Source organism: Rhinopithecus bieti, unplaced genomic scaffold (genome assembly GCF_001698545.2).
Source record: "Rhinopithecus bieti isolate Rb0 unplaced genomic scaffold, ASM169854v2 scaffold_18548, whole genome shotgun sequence".
Lineage (NCBI taxonomy): Eukaryota > Metazoa > Chordata > Mammalia > Primates > Cercopithecidae > Rhinopithecus > Rhinopithecus bieti.
The window spans coordinates 2,011,916-2,037,048 of NW_016809526.1; the positions used below are offsets into that span (position 1 = coordinate 2,011,916).

At 42.7% G+C, this 25,133-nt stretch overlaps 1 protein-coding gene across 5 annotated transcripts in view; it reads right to left on the reverse strand.

Moving 5' to 3' along the window:
- The window catches only part of RPF2 (ribosome production factor 2 homolog), a 43,470-nt gene that overhangs the window by 11,088 nt on the left and 7,249 nt on the right, over positions 1–25,133 (reverse strand). For 4 of the 5 annotated variants that reach the window (XM_017889665.1, XM_017889666.1, XM_017889668.1 and 1 more), the window contains exons 3-5: positions 16,701–16,782; positions 14,058–14,134; positions 5,772–5,871 (exon numbers count right to left, since the gene is read on the reverse strand). In XM_017889665.1, coding sequence (XP_017745154.1) covers positions 5,772–5,871; positions 14,058–14,134; positions 16,701–16,782 — 259 coding nt within the window. Of the gene's footprint in view, positions 1–5,771; positions 5,872–14,057; positions 14,135–16,700; positions 16,783–22,436; positions 22,478–25,133 lie in introns of all 5 variants that reach the window. The other variant, XM_017889669.1, reaches the window with a different exon arrangement.

The window sequence follows — 25,133 nt, forward strand, 5'->3', positions numbered from 1 at the left end:
TGCCCAGGCTGGTTTCGAACTCCTGGACTCAAGCACTCCTCCTGCCTTGGTCTCTCAAAGTGCTGGGATTACAGGCATGAGCCACCATGCGCCTGGCCTGGGACATTTTTATAAAACAAGCTTGTACTTTTCAAGATATTTTAATCTCAATATCATAATACAGAGTTTTCCCATGATTTTGCCAAAGCCTGGCTCTCCTTCAGTGGCTAAGTTATGCTTCAGTAATGCCACACCAATGAGTGGGCCAAGCCCACTCATTACAGAAGTCGGAGTAGTTCTGGGGAACAAAATATGTACATTTCAGTCTGCTCCGAAACAACTTTCATAATGCAAAATTTTCAGGGCATCTGTGCTTCTTCCATAAGCTTTGGGAGAAAACTTTAGGAACACAATAAGCACATGGAAAAGTACTCTTTAGTAGGTCAAAATTTCTAAGACTATGAATATAAAAGGATTTTCAGTCTGTATCCAATAGTTCGAAGTAGTCATCCTTTTATTACAATATTTTCTCTTAACTGCCAAACTGAAATTTCACTAAAGTTTGCAAATCATCAAGGTAACACAAACAACTAATGAATGAAAATGGGAGGGCATAAATGGTAGTACTTAGTAACCGAAAGCAAATACAGCTAACAGCATGATATTTTCTGACTAGAACACAACGGAGTATTGTTTATACATGAATACCACTGGCAAGAATCCATTCACTTAACAAATTGTACCAGAGCACCTATTATGCATAATGATAAATGACATATAGCATCTTTCTACCAGGGGCCCCGCATTCTAGGTAGATATGAATACATACAAACAACTGCAATTTAAAATAGCACATTAAAGGAGAACAGTATAAACCATTCTGGAAGTTCTGAGGAGAGAAAGATCATTTCTAGTTGGGAACGATCTCATGCAAGTGGTATATACACTGCAAGGATTTTGACCAAGAAGTATGATAAATAACTTTATGAACCTGAGAACCTAAAATATAATAATACTGTATAAATAAAAGCATGGCTGGGCATGGTGGTTCATGCCTATAATCCCAGCACTTTGGGAGGCCAAGATGTGTGGATCACCTGAGGCCAAGAGTTCGAGACCAGCCTGGCCAAAGTGGCAAAAACCCATCTCTACAAAAAATACAAAAATTATCCAAGCATGGTGGTGAATGCCTGTAATCCCAGCTACTCAGGAGGCTGGGGCAGAAGAATCACTTGAACAGCTGATGCGGAGGTTGCAGTGAGCCGAGATTGCACCATTGCACTCGAGCCTGGGCGACAGAGTGAGACTCCATCTCAAAAAATAAACAAATAAGAAATAAAAGCATGTACTATAAAAAGACCTAAATTCAAAAGTTTAATATGCCACTTGGTAAATGCATGACCTTAGAAAAGCTACTCACCTGTTCAGGTCTCAGTTTTCTCAATTACATAATGAAAATCAGAATTAAAAATTCCTCTACTTCAAATTTTTAAAAAACCACATAAATAATATGCTACCATTTAAGAAGGGAAGAATAGGCCAGGCACACTGGCTCACACCTCCAACTTTGGGAGGCTGAGGCTGGAGGGCTGCTTGAGTCTAGGACTCTGAGACTAGCCCAAACAATGTAGCAAGACCTCCTGTCTACAAGAAATAAAAAAAATTAGCTGGGCATGATGACATCTACCCGGGATCCCAGCTACCGAGGGGAATGAGGTAGGAGGATCGCTTGAGACCAGGAGGTTGAGGCTACAACGAGCCATGATTGTGCCACTGCACTCTAGCCTGGGCAACAGAGTGAGACCCTGTCTTAAAAAAAAAAAAAAAAAAAAAAATGCAAAAAAATCCAAAAAAACAAAAAGGGGTTCCTGGATTAAAAAAAAAAAAAGTCAACTTTTCTTTTTGGTCAAGAGAAAAAAAAGGAGCTTCCTAAATGAAAGCCCTTCATATATTTCTTGCTCCCTACTGATACTTCATTTGAACACACAAACCAAGAAGCAGTTGTTTTACTTCATATTTATACTGAAAACCCAACTTCCCTCAGTGCCCTACAGTTTGAATCTGTTCCTCTTCTACCTTTCTGCTTCTGTACAGATTCCTTTTTGGTTTTCACTCCCTTCCACTCATCACTGCATTATGTGATTATTCCTGCCATCTAGTGGAAGCACAAAATAATGAGAAGGTGGGGCTTATGAAAATACAACAAACATTTAAACAAATGCAAACAAAAGCTCTCTCTGTTATAACAAATTGTAAGTATCTGCCTCACTGACAATAAACAATTATATGGGAGACCTAGGGGAAAGAGAAAAAGGCAGAAAATCAGGGTCAATGGAGTACAAGTAATGGAAATCTTAGCTGAAAATCTGGCTGACAGTTTGGTTGGAAAAATATCCTTGGCCAGGCATGGTGGCTCACGTCTATAATCTCAGCATTTTGGGAGGCCAAGGCAGGCAGATCACTTGAGGTCAGGAGTTCAAGACCAGCCTGGCCAACATGGTGAAACCCAGTCTTTACTAAAAATATAAAAAATTAGCTGGGTGTGGTGGTATGTACCCGTGGTCCCAGGCACTAAGGAGGCTAAGGCAGGAGAATTGCTTGAACCTGGGAGGTGGAGGTTGCAGTGAGCTGAGATCACACCAGGGTGACAGAGTGAGACTCTGTCTCAAAAAAAAAAAAAAAAATAGCCTTGATAATTTGGGATATATAATATTGAGAGAAGGAAATATTAGTCATTGTCTTTCATGTACAAATTCATGGAAAATGTGGGTAAGAACCTATAAAGATTCTAGAAGGGATCATGGGAATATGTCCACCACAGGCAAGATGGACAGTAGGGGAAGAAAAGCTCAGGCTTTGGAAGCTTTAGGTCTCAACTTGGCTTTACCTACTTAATAGCTCTCATTTAAGTTCTCAGAGACCCTGTTTGTTTTCCCATCTGTAAAATGGGAATGTCATCGAACTCAAGAACTTTTGTAAAGATTAAACAGATAATAGTGGTTCTTTAATAAGGGAAATAAGTTCTAAAGATTACAATGCCAAGAATGAGTGACTGGGTTTCTTCCCCTAAAATTATAATCCTGATAATAAAGACCAAAATAATCCCAAAAGAAAAAATGAAAGCAATATGTTTGTCACAAAGTTTTTTTGGTGGGCTCAGATTTGTAAAGCACGTGCATACAACTTAACTTTATATGCCATCAATTTTCAAAATGATCTAGGGCAAAGTATATAAAAATCTAAAAGAAGGGTAACAAAAAGTGTAGCATAAGCTTGTAAGCATGGTGCAAGGAAAGCTCAAATGGAATAAAGTAGAAAATGCCACTGAGCATCAGATGGAGGCCTCGTGGCTATCAACAATGAGGTGAAATAGGAACATAAAGGACTGCTGCTTTGAGAGTAACAGTGCACTGTGCAGGAAAAGCTGAATCTCATGATGGAACCCCATGAGGAAGAAGAAGCAAAAAATTCAGTAAGATTTTCTTAAATTGGAGAGAGCTAGGTGCAGTGGCTCATGCCTGTAATCTCAGCACTTTGGAAAGCTGAGGCAGGTGGATCGCTTGAGCTCAGGAGTTCAAGACCGGCTTGGGCAATATAGGGAGACCCCCATCTCTACAAAAAATTAAAATAAAAACTAGCTGGGCATGGTGGTATGAACCCGTAGTCCCAGCTGCTCAGGAGGTAGAGGACTGCTTGAGCTCAAAAGGTTGAGGCTACAGTAAGACCTGATCACACCAGTACACTCCAGCCTGAATGACAGGGCAAGATGCTGTCTCCAAAAAAAAAATTGAGACACAGACAGACAGACTCCCAGACCCTTTAAATTAGTACCAATCTCTTGGAAAATTAAATTACTTTCTAGAGTTATAAAACAGCTGGCAAATAGAATTGCGGAATGCTAAGTATTAGTAACCTTCTAAAAATCATGGAGACTGGGTGTAGTGGCTCACAACTGTAATCCCAGCACTCTGAGGGGCTGAGGTGGGAGGACTGCTTAAGTCATGAAGTTCAAGACCAGCCTGGGGCCGGGCGCGGTGGCTCAAGCCTGTAATCCCAGCACTTTGGGAGGCCGAGACGGGCAGATCACGAGGTCAGGAGATCGAGACCATCCTGGCTAACATGGTGAAACCCCGTCTCTACTAAAAAATACAAAAAAAATTAGCCGGGCGAGGTGGTGGGCGCCTGTAGTCCCAGCTACTCGGGAGGCTGAGGCAGGAGAATGGCATGAACCCGGGAGGCGGAGCTTGCAGTGAGCTGAGATCCGGCCACAGCACTCCAGCCTGGGCGGCAGAGCGAGACTCCGTCTCAAAGAAAAGAAAAAAAAAAGACCAGCCTGGGCAACACAGTGAGACCCCGTCTTAAAAAAAATTTTAAAAATTAGCCAGGTGTGGTGGCATGTGTCTATGCTCCCAGCTACTTAGGAGGCTGAGGTAGGAGGATCACTTGAGCCTGGGAGGTTGAGGCTGCAGTGAGCCATGATTAAGCTACTGCACTCCAGCCTGGGCATCAGAGCACGACTTGTCTCATAAAGGAGAAAAAAACAGAAAAGGATGTAGTCCATACATTCATTACACAAATCATTAAGAACTAGCATAGTTCACTAGGTGTTGGTTATCTGTAGAACAACCTCACGAGGCTCTTGTTAGAATGAAGCAGTGTATATGAAGTGTCTACTATATGCCTGGCACTTAGGATGATGATGGTAATAAAGTAAAAATGAGCCAGGCGGGGCCTGTCGCAGTGGCTCATATCTGTAATCCCGGCACTTTGGGAGGCCAAGGAGGGTGGATCACCTGGAGTTGGCAATTCAAGACCAGCCTGGCCAACATGGCAAAACACCATCTCTACTAAAAATTAAAAAAAAAAAAAAAAATTAGCCAGGCATGGTGGCGGGAGCCTGTAATCCCAGCTACCTGGGAGGCTGAGGCAGGAGAATTGCTTGAACCCGGGAGGTGGAGGTTGCAGTGAGCTGAGATCACATCATTGCACTCCAGCCTGGGCAACAAAGCAAGACTCCATCTTAAAAAAAAAAAAAAAGGAGCTGGGAAGGTCACTGAGGGCTTCCTGGAGAAGAAAACAAACTTGACAATCTGACACTTAAATGAATTAGTAGAAACTGGATAAGTAAGAGTAATACCAGAATAGACAACAGAAATGTAAATAATACATTGGCAATAAACCCTTTCTAATGGAAAAAAGAAATAGGAGATCAAGAAGACCAAGTTACATTGGTTATATTGTGAAAGGCCTTGTATATTCAACTCAGAAAAACTAATTAAGGTTTTTGAGTTGGAAGTCAGTGATACATACAATCTTGAAATTTTAATCCCTCAACTTTCTAAATTTAATTTTAAATGATGCTAGGAATGACAGGAGATGGGTGCAGGAATTTTATAAAAATTCCTATGTAATACCTAAGTTACTAACACATTGGGAAATAATCATCTGGACAGTACAACAGCTGCTTTAACTCTCCCGAGACACTTAGGTACTTTCTTGCTGCTGGTAAGGGGGGAAAAAAAAAGAAAGGTCCAAAAAAAGGAGGAAAAAGAAGTCGTGCTCACTTCAGCAGCACATATACCAAAACTGGGAGCACACAGAGATTAGTACGGCCCCTGTGCAAGGATGGCCTGCAAATTTGTGAAGCACTCCATTATTTTAAGTATATAAATATTATTTTTAAAATAAGAGAAAAAAGAAGTTACAAACCTAAAGTGGCAAACTGCCACCAGTGACAGTCTGAGACTGCCTTCCTGAGCTACTCTGAAGATAATAAATGCTAAAATACTTACCAATAAGAAGACTTTTTAGTCTTCTATAATCTTCTGTTATATCAAAATCATCACCAGCAAATATTAGCATGGGTTTTGTTCCCTCAGGACATTTACTGTTCTAAAAAAAAAAGTGCAATTATATAATTACCAAAGTCTAAACTATTTATATACTTATTTTATTTATTATTACTATTATTTTTGACATGGAGTCTCACTCTGTCATCCAGGCTGGAGTGCAGTGGCGCAATCTCAGCTCACTGCAACCTCCACCTCCCAGGTTCAAGCGATTCTCCTGCCTCAGCCTCCCAAGTAGCTGGGACTACAGGTGCATGTGACCATGCCCGGCTAATTTTTTTGTATTTTTTGTACAGACTGCATTTCATCATGCTGGTTAGGCTGGTCTCAAACTCCTGACCTCAAATGATCCACCCGCCTCGGCCTCCCAAAGTGCTGGGATTATGGGTGAGAGCCACGGTGACTGGCCTATACTGATTTTAAAGTAGTTGGCACTTTACACTAATTTGTTTTCACATTTTAACTGTTCTAAAACTATGTCTGTGAATACTGATATTAGAGGTAAAAACAGAGGTGGGATTTTTTTTTTTAAAGAGACAGGCTCTCGCTGTGTTGCCTAGGCTGGACTCAAACTCTTGGGCTCAAGACATCCTCCAAGTAGCTAGGCTAAAGGTGCAGGCCTGGCTAAAATGACGTTTTTAAGCTTCTAGACTTCTATACTAAAAAACCCATTCTTTGTCCCATTCATTTACATTAGCAAATAAAAGATGGCAAAAGAATGATGTAAAGGGCTTTTTAAACATTAGTCTATGCAAATAATAAAAGTTACACTTGCAAAAGCAAAACACAACACAACACAATACAACCAACTAACCAAAATAGCCTTCTGATGGCCAGCATCCCTGAATCAAAATAAATTTTTAAGGCCAGGTGTGATGGCTCATGCCTATAATCCCAGCACTTTGGGAGGCCAAAGCAGGAAGACAGCCTGAGGCCAGGAGTGAGTTCAAGAGCAGCCTGGGCAACAGGTGAGACTTCATCTCTACAAAAACCTTTGTTTTGAAATGGAGTTTCATTCTTGTTACCCAGGCTGGAGTGCAATGGCGCTATCTTGGCTCACTGCAACCTCTGCCTCCCAAGTAGCTGGGACTACAGGCATGCGCCACCACGCCTGGCTAATTTTGTATTTTTAGTAGAGATGGGGTTTCTCCATGTTGGTCAGGCTGGTCTCGAACTCCTGACCTCAGGTGATCCGCCCATCTCGGCCTCCCAAAGTGCTGGGATTACAGGCGTGAGCCACTGCACCCGGCCAAACACAACTTTTAAAAATTAGCTGGGCATGTTGGTGAGTGCCCATGGTCTCAGACACTCGGAACGTGAGGTTGGAGGATCGCTTGAGCCCAGAAGGTGGAAGCTGCAGTAAGCCATGATTGTGCCACTGTACTCCAGCCTGGGTGACTGAGCGAGGCCTTGTCTCAACGAATAAATAAATTTAATTATAATTTATTCGTATCACTGTACCTTTCCTACTATATCGTATAAAAAGTATTTTAAAATGCAGGCTATGGACTGGGCACAGTGGTTCACGCCTGTAATCCCAGCACTTCCAGAGGCAGAGACGGGCTGACCACTTGAGGTCAGGAGTTCAAGACCAGCCTGGCCAACATGGTGAAATCCTTTCTCTACTAAAAATAGCAAAAGTTGGCTGGGCGTGGTGGCACACGCCTGTAGTCCCAGCTACTCCAGAAGCTGAGGCAGGAGAATCGCTTGAACCCAGGAAACAGAGGTTGTAGTGAGCTGAGATCATGCCACTACACTCTAGCTTGGGTGATAGAGCAAGACGCCGTCTCAATTAAAAAAAAAAAAAAAAAGAAGATTTTAGGCTAGGTGTGGTGGCTTACACTTGTAATCCCAGCAATTTAGGAGGCCAAGATGGGCAGATCGCTTGAGCCCAGGAGTTTGAGACCAGCCTGGGAAATGCGGTCTCTATAAAAAAATACAAAACAGGCTGGGCGCGGTGACTGACCCTTGTAATCCCAGCACTTTAGGAGGCCGAGACAGGCACATCACTTGAGGTTAGGAGTTTGAGACCAGCCTGGCAAACATGGTGAAACCCTGCCTCTACTAAAAAATACAAAAATTAGCCAGGTGCAGCAGCGTGTGCTTATAGTCCCAGCTACTTGAGAGGCTGAGACGGGAAAATCACTTGAACATGGGAGGTGGAGGTTGCAGTGAGCTGAGATAGCGCCACAGCACTCCAGCCTGGGTGACAGAGACTCCGTCTCAAAGAAAAAAAACAACAAACAAAACACAAAACAATTAGCCAGGCGTGGTGGTGCACATCTATGGTCCCAGCTACTTGGGAGGCTGGCGGTGGAAGGATCACCTGAGCCCAGGTAAGTCCAGGCTGCCGTGAGCCGTGCTCACGCCACTACACTCCAGCCTGGGACAGAGTGAGACCCTCAAAAAAATAAATAAATAAAAATAAAATGAAGGCTAAGTTAAACTACCAACTAGACATTCACATGAGAAGCAATAATTTTATATAAGCTATAGAAAGTATAGACCAATTCTCATCAGCAGTGTTGAAACTCTCACTATAAAAAGTATTTTCACCAATTGTAGATTTTTTATACCAAATAGAATGTGATGTGATTAAAAAGAGGATTTAGAAGCCACCAAAGAGGAAAAAAATGAAGTAGTAAAAATTCTTTAACTGAATGAGTAATTTATGGAGGAAGGTGAATGACTTGGTCTGGGCTGCCTATCAATTCTCTGTTCTGACCAAAAATCAAGGGCTATCTAAAATCCAGCAACAAAACAAAACAAAAACAGTACAAAACCAAACACCCTCTGCCCTAGGACCAGAGGTCACCTGTTGCTTTGCTGCTCACCATGACCACTCTTGTTGACATTCTCTACTTCCAAACCCGGAACCTTAACGGTCTATACTTTGGAGATGGAGATGTGCCTAACATCTGTCTGTCTGATAGAGAAGCTGAAAGGACATTCCAGATCTAACAGGTCTTCCATGCTCCAGCCATGCCAGTCTGACCCTAGGTCTATAGAGTCTATTTAGGTATACAGAAGGGAACAAAAAGCACAGCATCATCCACAACAACTTTTGGCTTCCAAACCATCCTGACCACAATGCACAGTAATAAAAAAAAAAAAAAAAAAAAAAAAAAATTTGAAGTTGTCACCCAGTATACACATCATACAAATACAAATCAAAGTTATGTGAAACAGTAATTGGCTGGGCACGGTGGCTCACACCTGTAATCCCAGCACTTTGGGAGGCTGAGGTGTGTAGATCACTTGAGGTGAGAAGTTTGAGACCAACCTGGCCAACATGGCGAAACCCCGTATCTATTAAAGCTACAAAAATTAGCCGGGCATGGTGGTGCATGCCTGTAATCCCAGCTACTTGGGAGGCTGAGGCAAGAGAATCACTTGAACCTTGGGGTGGAGGTTGCAGTGAGCTGAGATAGCACCACTACACTCCAGTCTGGGTGACAAAGCAAGACCGTGTCTCCAAAAAAAAAAAAAAAAAAAAAACCCAACCCTTAATACATATAGCACTGATATTTTTTACTCTATTCCATTTTTTTAAAACACTAGTCACGGCCGGGCACGGTGGCTCATGCCTCTAATCCTAGCACTCTGAGAGGCCAAGGCAGGTGGATCATGAGGTCAGGAGTTCGAGACCAGTCTGGCCAACATAGTGAAACTCTGTCTCTACTAAAAATACAAAAAATTAGCCGGGTATGGTAGTGTACGCCTGTAATCCCAGCTACTTGGGAGGCTGAGGCAGGAGAATCACTTGAATCCAGGAGGTGGAGGTTGCAGTGAGCCAAGATCACGCCATTGCACTCCAGCCTGGGTGACAGTGTGAGACTCCATCTCAAAAAAAAAAAAAAAAAAAAGTGCTAGTCACATGCACATCATGAAGACCCTGAACTAGGTAGGAGTCTACAACAGATGAGCTGGCTGGGCGCGGTGGCTCACATCTATAATCCCAGCACTTTGGGAGGCCAAAAGTGGGTGGATCACCTGAGGTCAGGAGTTCAAGACTAGCCTGACTAACATGGTGAAACTCCGTCTCTACTAAAAATTCAAAAATCAGCTGGGGGTGGTGGCACACACCTGTAATCCTGCTACTCAGGAGGCTGAGGCAGGAGAATCTCCTTAACCTGGAAGGCGGAGGTTGCAGTGAGCCGAAATCGCGCCGCTGCACTCCAGCCTGGCCAACAAGAGTGAAACTCTGTCGGTGAGGGAGACATGATGCCTCACTCTGTTACTCAGGCTAGAGTGCAGTGGAGCGATCATAGCTCACAGCAACCTTAAACTCCTGGGCTCAAGCAATCCTCTCACCTTAGCCTCTCAAGTAGATGGGACTATAGGCACATGCCACCATGCAAGGCTAATTTGTCTCACTATGTTGTCCAGGCTAGTCTTATTTCATTCAATATAATCATCTTCCGATGTATGGCCATCTTGAGAAAACAGACTCCTAGAATACTCAATTTCCTGGTAGAGTCTAATATTAAATATTCTCATTGAGCTTGTTTAAAGAGTTAAATATTCTCATTGTATCTACTAAAAATCCAAAACATTAGCCGGGCATGGTGGCAGGCACCTGTAATCCCAACTACTTGGGAGGCTGAGGCAGGAGAATTGCTTGAACCAGGGAGGCAGATGTTGCAGTGAGACGAGATCGTGCCACTGCACTCTAGCCTGGGTGACATAGCAAGACTCTGTCTGGTGGGGATGGTGGAGGGGACGGACAAGTTAACGGAGGAAAGAGGGTTGGCAACAAAAGTAGGTAGGTGAGGTAAGAAATACGTAGCAAAACATCTTAAAAACAAAGGAGAAGTAAAGGGAAAATAGGGGAAAGTGTACCAAAACAAATTAAAAATATAAACCTGTAACCAAATAATGGGGTATTGGTGACACTGGTGTTAGAACATTAAAAAAAAAAACATGGGGTAAAAAGTGAAAGACTTGGGCCGGGTACGGTGGCTCACGCCTGTAATCCCAGCACTCTGGGAGGCTAAGGCAGGTGGATCACCTGAGATCAGGAGTTCAAGACTAGCCTGGCCCACATGGTGAAACTCCGTCTCTACTAAAAATACAAAAATTAGCCAGGCATGGTGGTGGGCGCCTGTAATCTCAGCAACTTGGGAGGCTGAGGCAGGAGAACCGCTTGAACCAGGGAGGCAGAGGTTGTAGTGAGCCAAGATCATGCCACTCTGCACTCCAGCCTAGGCGACAAGAGCAAAACTCCATCTCAAAAAAAAAAAAAGGACTGCCTAATAAGTCTGAGTACACGTAAGAATTGCCAATGTAAGCACATTCTCAATTAATAAAATTTATAGTTATATATATACTCCATGAGTGAAAACGTAGTGTTCAATTTAAACGGTTCTTGTTTAGAATGAGACCCGGGCTGGGTGCAGTGGTTCATGCCTGTAATCCCAGTGGTTGGGGAGGCCAAGGCGGAAGGATCGCTTGAACTCAGGAGTTTGAGACCAGCCAGGGCAACATGGTGAGACCCCATTTCTTTAAAAAAAAAAAAAAATTTTTGGCAGGGCCTGGTGGCACACACCTACAGTCCTAGCTACTCAGGAGACTGAGGCAGGATAGCCTGAGCCCAGGAATCCAAGGCTGCAGTGAGCGGTGATCCCACCACTGTACTCCAACCTGGGCAACAGAATGAGACCTTGCCTCTAAAAAACAAAAAAAAAGAAATGAAACCTGACAATAATGGTTTTGTGGTCCAGTTTACTTTTTTATTTTCTTTTTTTTAGACAAAGTCTTGCTCTGTCGCCCAGGCTGGAGTGCAGTGGCATGATCTCGGCTCACTGCAACCTCCACCTCCTGGGTTCAAGAGATTCTCATGCTTCAGCCTCCCAAGTAGCTGGGATTATAGGCATGCACCACCATGCCTGGCTACTTTTTTTATTTTTAGTAGAGATGGGGCTTTGCCATGTTGGCCAGGCTGGTCTCAAACTCCTGAGCTCAGGTGATCTGCCTGCCTTGGCCTCCCAAACTACTGGGATTACAGGTGTGAGCCACTGCGCCTAGCCGATTTACTTTACACATATACAAGACAAGGTCTCACTATGTTGCCCAGGCTTGTCTCAAATTCCTGGCCTCAAATAATCCTCCTGCCAGGGCCTCCCAAAGTGATGGGCTTACAGGCATGAGAGCCTGGACTGTGGCCCAGTTTAGAAGCTGCACAGTGAATGAAGTATTTCATTGCTTTGGAACTGAAATGGAAAGAGTAAAGGGGCTGGCACGTGCTCATCAGCCAGTGCTCCCTCTCACTAAGCTGGTGATAAGCTAGTGGCAGTGGTAAAGGCGAAACGGGGTTACGCTGGTCATCTCCAGAGATTTGTGCATGCCCCCAAAGAGACACTAAAATAATATGACAGCTGGGCACCCCAGCACTTCGGGAGGCTGACGCAGGAGGATCTTCTGAGTCCAGGAGTTTGTGACTAGTCTGGTCAACATTGTGAGAGCTTGTCTTTACAAAAAAAAAAAAAATTAGCCAGGTGAAGTGGCACACACCTATGGTCCCAGCTACCTGGGAGGCTGAGGTAGGAGGACTGCTTAAGCCCAGGAGGTCAAGGCTGCAGTGAAATGAGATTGCACTATTGCACCCCAGCCTAGGTGACAGAGCAAGACCCTGTCTCCAAAGAAAAAAAACAGAAAGAAAATAATATGAGGGCTTTCACCATATTCAAGTATCACAGTTTATGTACTTTACAAAATACTTTCCAAAACATTATCTTTACTGACAAGCACTTTCACATATATTATCTCCTTTGATGTTGTTATACTTATTTTATATGTGATTGCAATTGAAGGTTAAGGAAGCCATTAACTTGTCAGGTCACAAATGTCATCTAAATAGCCAAGACAGGCCTCAAATCCAAGTGTTCTGCCTCTAAATCCAATTTCAGATCACTGTTCCACCTGTACCTGAGGAAACTGGGGTGACTGACTAAATGGGGATCTGGTAAGAACCTTTTTTTCCAAACTCATGGGATAAAGTTGCTTAGTAAAGGAATTCTACCCAAACCTGGAAAGCATGTCCTCTCTTAAAGTCAGGCAGGGAAAGGAGTAATTATACATTTTCGCTACAATTCTTCCGACTAGACCATGAGCCTCAAAAACCCATAAACTGAGAGCAGTTACATAACTTTCTATTACCAACAATAATATCACTTCTCCCAAAGCCCTGGAGTCCTAATCTTGGTTATACTGACCATATGTGTGATTCTAGTTCACCAATGAAACCCCTATGGGCCACAATCTCCAAATCTATACAAAAAAGAAAATTACTTAGGCCCTACCCAGATTGCTATGAGGTCTAGGTGAAATAATGTATTTGCTAAGATAGATTAAGCCTGAAGCAGAGTTCTGAGGGAACAGTAGTCCAATTTGTACCTAAGAGCTGAGTTAGAACACTCTATTTCATAGTATCATTAAAACGAAGATGACACAAAAGATGCAACTCCCCAAGGGTGAACTGAGCTGCCATTTGGTGGTTAGTAACCAAAATACTATAGAATCAGCCAGAGCTTCCTGGGTTTACAAGAGGGCTCAATTTGAAAATTCTACAGGTTTTTCTAAGTTTCCATAAAATAGGTGCTGTGATAATTGAGAGGAAGAGGACAGCATTTAAACTATAGGCCTACGGGTGCTTTGGCTCACACCATGGCAGGGGGAGCCCTTGAGCTCAGGAATTTGAGACCAGCTTGGGCAACATGACAAAACCCTGTCTCTACAAAAAAAATACAAAACAATTAGCTGGGTGTGCTGGCATGCACCTGTGGGGGCTGAGGTAGGAGAATTGCTTGAGCCCGGTAAGTCGAGACTGAGTAAGCCATGTTCATGCCACTGGTCTCCAGCCTGGGTGACAGAGTGAGACCCTGTTTCAAAAAAATAAAATAAAACAAAAAAATAAAAAATAAATTCAAACTATGAAAAAAGCAAGAAAAAAGCAAAAAATAAATAAATAGATAAATAAATAAATTATGGCCTAGACAAGAATTAGTAACCACAGTCTGAAGTCTACCAGCCACAAGGTCCACATATGTTGCTATGCACTACAAATATATTCTTCTTTTTAAAAGAAAGGTAAAATAAAATTGCATTTTTATCCTAGAGCATGTCAAAATAAAAACACAAAGTTCTTGATCTACTCTTCACCACAAGATGTCACTACTGGCCAAGAGAAGCATTACAAAATACTTTTCATTTCTATGATGAGTATCTTACCTTAATGTCTTTTAGAGAGATGAAATTCTCAATACCTAATTCAATCATATCCAGCACATGGTGGTCATACAAACGACCTGGAAGGAAAATGTATTTTTAAGCATGTATTTTTCCCAAAGAGCCACCTTACATATACCTACATGAACTGTATATTAACTGTATATTCAAAATGTCCTAATATCTGCCTCTTTTCTTTCTCCCTATAATCCCGCAAACATATCCCACTTTCTTACATTTTCAACTCTACTTATTGTTATGATATTAGTCATTGAAAGGATCTTAGACATTACTTAGCCCAACTCCTTTATTTTATGCAAGAATAAATGATGGCCCACAGAAGGTAAAGGGCTTGCCTAAGCCAGTGAGCATGCCAGGCTCAATCTCAATACACCGAGGCAAAGGTTCTTTTTCAAATCTACGTATTCAATAGATATTAAAGAAAGGTTAATTTACATGGGTCGATACATTAACTCTAATATTGATTTAGTACATTATATATATATATATTTCATACTAAAAAAAAAAATCTACATCTTAGGATAATTTTTCCCCCCAATTCCAATGGATCCATGCTATGTGGGAGCTCAGAGACACTCAATGCAAGTATAAAGTAATCGTATTGCATCTACAACCAAGTAGGCAGGGATGCTGAGAGCCCGAAGAGACCACGGTTCCTGTTTAAACCAGAATTTGATTCCAACAGAGACAGAAGGCAATGGCATTCTAAGAAACATGAATTACCAGGGAATCTTTTCATATTCTTTCTTACTTGTGGCACTTCACTGTATTGGTAGAGTCATATTTATTTATATGCCCCATTCTTTACTTGCAGACTGACATAATTTTTTTTTTTTTTGAGACGAAGTCTTGCTGTGTCACCCAGGCTGGAATGCAATAGCATGATCTCAGCTCACTGCCACCTCCACCTCCCTGGTTCAAACAATTCTCCCTCAGCCTCCCGTGTAACTAGGATTACAGGTGTGTGCTACCATGCCTGGCTATTTTTTTGCATTTTTAGTGGAGACAGGTTTTCACCATGTTGGCCAGGCTGGTCTCAAATTCCTGACCTCAAGTGATCCACCCACTTTGGCCTCCCAAAGGGCTGGATTTACAGGCGTGAGCCATCGTGCCCGACATGATCTAAACATTTTTTATTCAATGTCACAAGGTGAAAACAAAACCAAAAAACCCCACCAAACTAGTTTACAGCTTATTGATTACTCCTGATCCCTCAATACCATCAGTTAATCTGAGTCACAGAGCTTGTTATAGTAGATAGGCAGACATGCACAGGACAGGAGAGGCTGCCCACTCACCCCACCCCAACCAGGAATGTCAGGCAACCATCAGGTGATGGTCAGGCGGCTGTTTAACTGTCTCTCTAAAATAATAATTGGTTGCAGCCAGTGCCAAGGAGAGGCCGGCTCCCAAGAAATAGATAACACCTGAGGCTAGTAATCAGCAGCTTCCCAATAAGATCTCAGGAGTTGGGTGGGTGGGCTCAAGCACACACACTAGGAGGCAAAATGGCAGACTTTAACTGGTATATGACCTTGCTCTATGCTTCAAATAAGCATATGTATAACTCCAATAAACACACTGTGCATGTGGCCCCTCCCAAGTGCTGGCAGGCCACTGCACAGGCAGACAGCTCATCCCAAGGAAAAAATCAGGGTAGGAGGCTAGGCATGCTGGTTCACACCTGTAATCCCAGCACTTCAGGAAGCCAAGGTGGGCAGATCACTTGAGGTCAGGAGTTCAAGACCAGCCTGGTCAACATGGTGAGACCCTCCCCCCCGTCTCTACTAAAAATACAAAAATTAGCTGGGCATGGTGGTGGGCACCTGTAGTCCCACCTACTCAGGAGGCTGAGGCAGGAGAATTGCTTGAACTCGGGAGGTGGAGGTTGCAGTGAGCTGAGATTGAGCCATTGCACTCCAGTCTGGGCAATGGAGCAGACCAAGACTCCGTCTCAGAAAACAAAAAAAAAAAAAAAGAAAAAAACCAAGGGAGAAGAGACACCAAACCCCTGAAGCATACCAATGTATAAAGCCCCCAAGTCAAAGGTCTAACAGCACACTTGAATCTTTCAAGTTGCCTGCTTGGCGCTCCACGGGTACTTTACTTCCTTTTGTTTCTGCTCTATAACTTTTTCTTTTTCCCCTTGAGACAGGGTCTCACTCCGTCGCCCAGGCTGGAGTACAGTGGCGCCATCTTGGTTCACTGCTACCTCCACCTCCTGCGTTCAAGCAATTCTCATGCCTCAGCCTCCCCAGTAGTTGGGACTACAGGCATGTGCTACCACGCCTGGCTAATTTTTGTATTTTTAGTAGAGACAGGGTTTCGCCACGTTGGCCAGGCTGGTCTCGAACTCCTGGCCTCAAATGATCTACCCACCTCAGCCTCCCAAAGTGCTGGGATTACAGGCATGAACCACCATGCCAGGCCCCTGCTCTAAAACTTTTTAATAAACTTTCACTCCTGTTCAAATAATTCCCTCAGTCTCTTACCCTGCCTGTGCCCCTTGGATGAATTATTTCCTCTGAAGAGGCAAGAACCAAGTTGCTCCAGACCCATATGAATTCACTGCTGCTAACAAGTTGACTCTAACAGTGAAAACATTAAAAAGTAAATTATACTTACCTATTACTAGATTATTTGGCCGCTTCTTATTATGGGAGCCAAACATGAATAAAGAACAATCTGACTTCTTTGAAAAGAATTCCTATAAAATCAAATAAATCCCTTTTAGTCAACGCATACATTTAAGAACTTTAAGAATCTTACCTTTAAACTCAGGCCAGGCACAGTGGCTCACACCTGTAATCCCAGCACTTAGGAGGCCGAGGCGAGTGGATTGCTTGAGATCAGGAGTTTGAGACCAGCCTGGCCAACAAGATAAGACACTGTCTCTACTAAAAATACAAAAGACAGCCAGGTGTGACGGCACACGCCTGTAATCCCAGCTACCTTAGTGGCTGACGCACGAGAATCACTTGAACCCAGAAGGCAGAGGTTGCAGTGAGCTGAGAATGCGACACTGCACTCCAACCTGGGGGACAGAGTAAGACTGTCTCAAAAAAATAAAACAAAACAAAAAACTATACCAGTTGTTTTTTTTTTTCCAGTGGAAGTTAATGAAGACTTAATGAACCAGAAAGGAAAATACAGGGGAAAAGTATTTCTAGCTTTTTACTTCAAGTTTTCTGATTTGGGGTACTTAGGGAAAAGATATACATTTCAAGACTAAGAATACATGAAAACTATTCAGTTAATAAATAAAATGAAACCATTTATTTTGTTATGCTGTCATTTTGGAATAGCACACCAAGTGTTTCATTTGCTGAACAAATCCCTTTAACTCACAGGATATCACTACTATCATTGCATACATTTAAAACACATGAGGCCCAGTAAGGTGGCTCATGCCTGTAATCCCAGCACTTTGGGACGCTGAGGCAGATGGATCACCTGAGGCCATCTGATGTCAGGAGTTTGAAACCAGCCTGGCCAACATGGTGAAACCGTGTCTCTACTAAAAATAAAAAAAATTAGCCAGGCGTGGTGATGCATGCCTGTAATCCCAGCTACTCAAGAGGCTTAGGCAGAAGAATTCAGTGAACTTGGGAGGCAGAGGTTGCAGTGAGCCGAGATCACGCCATTGCACTCCAGCCTGGGCGACAAGAGCATTGCATACCAGCCTCAGCGACAAGAGCACTGCACTCCAGTTTGGGTGACAAGAGCGAGACTGTCTTTAAAAAAAAAAAAAAATTATCTGGCTGGGTGCAGTGGCTCATGCCTGTAATCCCAACACTTTGGAAGGCTGAGGTAGGTGGATGGCTTGAGATCCGGAGTTTGAAACCAGTCTGAGTAACATAGTGAAACCCTGTCTCTATGAAAAATACAAAAAATTAGCTGGGTGTGGTGGTGAGCACCTACAGTCCCACCTATTTGGGAGGCTGAGGTGGGAGGAAGGATCACTCGAGCCCCGGAGATCAAGGCTACATGCAGTGAGCTGTGATGACACTACTGCACTCCAGCCTGGGTGACACAGTGACAACATCTTGGAAAACAGAAAGAGAGAGATCTTATCCATTTGGTTCTCAGAAGTATAGACTTCCATTACAGATTTCAGAGTAGTAAAAAATCTAAGTGTGGGGTTCTAATCCTAGACAGCAATTTTTACACTATACCTATAGTCTCCACATCCCACATGCTTTGATTCAGTTTACTGAGATCACCACTCTTAGCAGAAAAATTAGAATCAACATGTTTTAGTCCAAAAATCAATTGGAAAGCCTCTTATTAAGAAAGAAAAAAAAAAAAAAAGGCCGGGCGCAGTGGCTCACACCTGTAGTCCCAGCACTTTGGGAGGCCGAGGTGGGCGGATCACCTAAGGTCAGAGTTTGAGACAAGCCTGGCCAACATGGTGAAACCCTGTCTCTACTAAAAATACAAAATTAGCCAAGCATGGTGTTGCATGCCTATAATTCCAGCTACTTGCGAGGCTGAGGCAGGAGAATCACTTGAACCCAGGAGGCGGAGGTTGCGGTGAGCCGAGATCATACCATTGCACTCCAACCTGGGCAACAAGAGCAAAAACTCTGTCTCAAAAAAAAAAAAAAAGACCAGATGACAGAGTCATAACCCTCAATTTTTCTTTACTCCTTACAAGACTCTGAGGTATGGGCCCCTAGTTTGGTTATCATTGATTCTAGTCTCTAAACAGAAGCATAAAGGGCAAACAACTACCCACCTGGCCTGTTCACAACCAGTATGAGGGATGCAGAGTCAGAAAGTCCAAGAATTCAGGCTCTGCCACTAAGTATCTGGACAAATAATCTTTTCTGAGAATTAACTTTATCAGTAGGGATAATACCACCTCCTGCAAAAATTTGCAAAGGCCACATGCGATGTCATGTGAACACACCTTGTACAATGTTGTACAATGTCCTGAACAAAGTAGGTGTCCAGAAAATATTTTTTATGGCCAGGTGTGGTGGCTCTTGCCAGTCACCCCAGCACTTTGGGAGGCTGAGGTAGGCGGATCGCATAAGCTTAGAAGTTGGAGACCAGCCCAGGCAACATGGTAAAATCCCATCTCTAGTAAAAATAGAAAAAAATATCTGGGTGTGGTGGTATGCACCTGTGGTCCCAGCTACTTAGGAGACTGAGGTGGGAGGATCACTTTAACCCAGGAGGCGGAGGGTGCAGTGAGCCGAGATGGTGCCATAGCACTCAAGCCTGGGTGACAGAGTGAGACCCTGTCTCAAGTAAAATATATATATTTATTTTGTATGTCTAAATCAATGGAATTACTTTCTTAAAATTTTAAAAACATTCTCATGGTATGACTAACATCCCAAAGCTTTCCACAAAACACCGTTCATATATACTTGAGTGTTTTATATACATACCCACACACGTGTGTGTGAATGTGTATATATGTACATATATATATAATCTCATCCCATTCTCCACAAAGTCTGCTTTTTATTTCTTAAAATTCTAGAACAGGGGTAGTCAAATTACCTGCAAAAAGCCATATAATAAGTATTTTAGGCTCATCCTTTTGTCTTGAACCAACTCTTCTTTTTTGTGTGAGACAGGGTCTCAATCTGCTGCCCAGGCTAAAAGTGCTGTGGTGCAGTCATGGCTCACTATAACCTCAAACCCCTGCACTCAGCTGATCCTCCTGCCTCAGTCTCCCAGACAGTTAGTACTTGGGCTCCCACCACCATTTCCTGCCAATTTTTTAAGAGATGGGATCTCAATATGTTGCTTAGGCTGGTCTAGAAATCCTGGTCTCACGCAATCCTCCCACTTCATCCTACCAAAACAATGGAATTAGAGGTATGAACCACGGTGCCCAGCCTAACCAACTCTTTTTTTTTTTTTTTAAATTGAGACGGAGTTTCACTCTTGTTGCCCAGGCTAGAGTGCAATGGCACGATCTTGGCTCACTGTAACGTCCGCCTCCTGGGTTCAAGTGCTTCTCCTGCCTCACCTCCCGAGTAGCTGGGATTACAGGCATGCACCACCACGCCTGGCTAATTTTGTATTTTTAATAGAGACGGGGTTTATCCATGTTGGTCAGGCTAGTCTCGAACTCCTAACCTTAGGTGATCCACACGCCTTGGCCTCCCAAAGCGCTGGGATTACAGGCGTGAGCCACCACGCCCAGCCTAACCAACTCTTTAAAAATGTAAAAACCATTCTTAGCTCATAAGCCTCACACAAAGAGGGATTTGGTCTGCAAGCAGTGTATTTTTGCCAACCCCTGTTCTAAAGCAGCAAAACTCATTTCTCCAAGATCATAGTGAAAAAATGTGTGGAGAGGGTCAGGAGGAGAAAATTGACCACACAACCACTCCTTCCACAGCCATTTTGAGCTCTGTAGGTCTGGGATTCATATAGCTAATAAATATATCCTGTATCTGGAGATAGGAGATCAAAGAGAGGGAATGTCACAAACTTAAGAGTAAGAAAAGCTGTTATATCAACACTAGACTAAAAAAGCTCAAGTGCTACAGCTTTCACTATGGAACACTGCCACAAAGTGGTCATGCAACTAAAAGCATTATGGTATCACAAAACAAAAGCAGGCCTTGATTAAGTGGTATACGAAAGAGAGAATTCTGAGATAAATCTTATATTTTTACTTCCAGGATCTCTTCAACAAATGACTGTAAAAAACATGAGACAAATAAAAGTAATTTGAAAAAAACTGAGTAAAATGCATTTTATCGATATTATCTTAATTTTCACTGCAGTTAGTTACAATAAGATTATTTGATTTTAATCTAACTAATCATTAATTTCTTTCTTTTAAAATTCGCTAACTAAAAGAAAAAAATATTACAAAAGTCAAGTGAGCTTAAGGAAAAAACAACAACAAATAATGGGTTCCTGGTTGGGTGCAATAGCTCACACCCATAATCCCAGCACTTTAGGAGGCCAAGGCGGGCAGATCATTTGAGCTCAGGAGTTTAAGACCAGATTGGGCAATATGACAAAGCCCTATCTCTACAAAAATTAGCCAGGCATCGTGTTGTGCACCTGTAGTGCCCGCTTCTGAGGTGGGAGAATGGCTTGAGTCTGGGAGGTGGAGACTGCAGCAAGCAGAGATCATTCCAACGCACTCCAGCCTAGGCAACAGAGCCAGACCCTATTTCAAAATAAACAATGGGTTCCTATCAAGAAAACATAATCATATTAAGTTCTTTTAATTTTTTAAATAGAGACGGGGTCTCACTATGTTTTCCAGGCTGGTCTCAAACTCCTGAGCTCAAGCAATCCTCCTGCCTTGGCCTCCCAAAGTGCTGGGATTACAGGCGTGAGCTACTGTGTCTGGCCCAACTCTTAAGGAAGAAACTAATTTTCTTAAGGAAGAAACTAGTATCATCACATACTGAAAGTCCATTCATCATTCCCCATTTGCTATAAACAATCTTTGATTTCACTTACTAGTTTTTTCATTTAGTTTTGGTTGACTATATACTCAAACAAGAATCTGATTAACTCTAGGAAAACAACTGACATCTGTTACCAATAATTCAGGTAGTGTTTCTTGTTTTAAAAGTATCCAAGCTGGTTGTGGTGGTGCATACCTGTAGTCCCATCTGCTTGGGAGACTGAAGCAGGAGGATTGCTTGAGCTCAGGAATTTGAGACCAGCCTGGGCAACATAGCAAGATCCAGTCTTAAAAAAAAAAAGTAAAAGCATCTGAAGGAAGAATCATATTTTAGAACTCAAACTTGCTGTATAAAATAGATCAATAATAAACTTCCTTTTGAAAATTCATTATGTCCTTTAAATGCAACTCAAGTTTTAATTTTTTTTTTTTTTTTTTTTGCGCTGGAGTTTCACTCTTGTTGCCCAGGCTGGAGTGCAATGGCGCAATCTTGGCTCACTTAAACCTCTGCCTCCCGGCTTCAAGTGATTATCCTGCCTCAGCCTCCTGAGTAGCTGGGATTACAGCCATCTGCTACCACACTCGGCTAATTTTTTTTTGTATTTTTAGTAGAGATGGGGCTTCTCCATTGGTCAGGCTCGTCTTGAACTCCTAATCTCAGGTGATCCACCTGCCTTGGCCTCCCAAAGTTCTGGGATTACAGGCGTGAGCCACCACGCCTGGCCAAGTTTTAAAAATTTTATCAATATATTTGCAGGCAATGAATAACACATTTCCCAGCCACAGTGAAAAGAAAGATCTATAGATACCTTTTAAAGTATTTCCTCTCCATTTTACATCAAAATTCCCTCACATAGGATGACCTCTAATTTAAAAAAAAAATCACAAATTTGAAGTACAAATGAATTAATCTGAATAATTACTACTTATATGTTCTCTTAAATCATAAAGATTATTGTACTTACCAGTGATGTCTGATCCTCAAAAGGTCTTGTAATATTTTCCTAAGAATATCAAAAAAGTGACTGCAATTTTAATAACTTCAATAAGTATATACAATTAATATATTAAGGTAATTTTATATTCAGATGATAAAAAAATTGAAAGGATATTCATTCATTCAAATATTTATTCAGTGCCTATTACATGCCAGGCCACCATTCTAGGAGCTAGTGATACTATACTACTACATCAAACAAGATGCTTGCTTTCATGGAGTTTACAGGCTTGTGGAAAATAAATAGTCTTCTGTACATAGGGATTCTGCATCCATGGATTGATTTGACCAACCATAGACTGCTAGTATTCAATAGAAAAAGAAAGTGTGTTTTTAAAAAAAAAGGGGGGGGGGGCCAGGCACAGTGGCTCACAACAGTGAGCTATGATCATGCCACTGCACTCCAGCCTGGGTGACAGTGAGACCCCGTCCCTAAAAAAAAAGTTAATCAAGAAATAAAAAGAAAAAAGAACAATAAAAAGCAGGATAAACCAGAAAATACAGCATTATAACGATTTACATAGTATTTACATTATATTAGATATTATAAGTAATCGAGAGACGATTTAAAGTATATGTGACTTACTTTTATGGGAAGCATTTTTTTAAAAAAGTATACAGGAGGATGTGCGTGGGTTATATGCAAATACTAGGCCATTTTATGTAAGAGACGAGCATACCCAGATTTTAGTATCGAAGGGGAGGTTTCTGGAACCATCGCCCACAGATACTGAGGGATGACTGTAGCTTATTCCAGGGCTGTGGTAAGGAAAAAGACAAGATGAATCCAGAGAATTTTGTGATGTTAGAAAGTAAGGAAGTGCTCAAAAACAGGAGGCATGTTGAAAGGTCATAGGATCCAAACTAAAAGAGTTCCCAACTTTGGGAGGCCAAGGCGGGCAGATCACGTGATCAGGAGATTGAGACCATCCTGGCTAACACGGTGAAACCCCATCTCTACTTAAAAAAAAAAAAAAAAAAAATCAGCCGGGCGTGGTGGGCACCTGTGTAGTCCTAGCTACTCGGGTACCCGGGAGGCTGAGGCAGCAGAATAGTGTGAACCTGGGAGGCGGAGCTTGCAGTGAGCCAAGATTGCGCCACTGCACTCCAGGCTGGGTGACAGAGTGAGACTCCGTCCCAAGAGTTCCCAGCTGGGAGTTGTGGCTCACGTCTGTAATCCCAGCACTTTGGGAGGCTGAGGCTGGTGGATCACCTGAGGTCAGAAGTTCAAGACCAGACTGGTCAACATGGTGAAACCCTGCCTCTACTAAAAATACAAAAATTAGCTGGGAGTGATGGTGGGCACCTGTAATCCCAGTTACTCAGGAGGCTGAGGCAGGATAATCGCTTGAACCCAGGAGCCGGAGGTTGTAGTGAGCTGAGATCACACCACTGCACGCCATCCTGGGTGACAGAGACTCTGTCTCAAATTAAAACAAACAAACAAACGGGGGGTTCCCAACTGCCAAACAGAACAATTTAAGCAACAATATTAAGAACACTGGATTAGAATCCAGAAGAATGTATGAGGAAAGTGCAACATTTTTGTAGTGTTCTTGACAAACATGCATAACCTCAATCAATTCATGAGAAAATCTAAACCCAAATTGAGGGATAATTTACAAAATAACTGACAAGTACTTGTCAAAAATGTCAAGGTCATCAAAGACAAGGAAAGACTAAGGAACTGTCACAAATTGGAGAAGACTAAGGAGGCATGAAAACTAAATGCAACATGGGATGCTAGAAGAGAAAGAGTATTAAAAGGAAAACTAGAGCTGGGCGCAGTGGCTCACGCCTGTAATCCCAGCACTTTGGGAGGCTGAGGTGGGCGGATTACCTGAGGTCGGGAGTTCGAGACCAGCCTGACCAACATGGAGAATTCCGTCTCTACTAAAAATACAAAATTAGCCGGGCATGGTGGTGCATGCCCATAATCCCAGCTACTTGGGAGGCTGAGGCAAGAGAATTGTTTGAACCCAGGAGGCGGAAGTTGCGGTGAGACGAGATCGCGCCACTGCACTCCAGCCTGGTCAAGAAGAGCGAAACTCTGTCTCAAAAAAAAAAAAAGAAAAGAAAAGAAAGAAAAAAAAACTGGGTCAGGCGTGGTGGCTCACACCTGTAATCCCAGCACTTCGGGAGGCCGAGGTACAGAGATCACCTAAGGTCAGAAGTTTGAGACCAGCCTGACCAACATGGCGAAACCCCATCTCAACCAAAAATACAAAACTGAGCTGGGCGTGGAGGCATGTGCCTGTAATCCCAATTCGGGAGGCTGAGGGAGGAGAATCACTAGAACCAGGGAATCGGAGGTTGCAGTGAGCTGAGATCGTGCTACTGTACTCCAGCCTGGCAACAGAGCTAGACTCCATCTCAAACAAAACAAAACAAAAAAACACAAAAAAATGAGCCAGGCATGGTGGCATGTGCCTATAATGCCAGCTACATGGGAGGCCAAGGCAGAAGAATTGATTGAACCCAGAGGTGGAGGTTGTAGTGAGCAGAGATCACGCCACTGCACTCCAGCTGGGCGACAACAGGACTCCGTCTCAAAAAAAGGAAAAAAGAAAAACTGATGCTAATCAAATGTGTCTGTCATTTGATTAACATTAGTAAATCAGTGTTAATGTATTAGTTTTGATCACTGCATTATGGTTATGCAAGA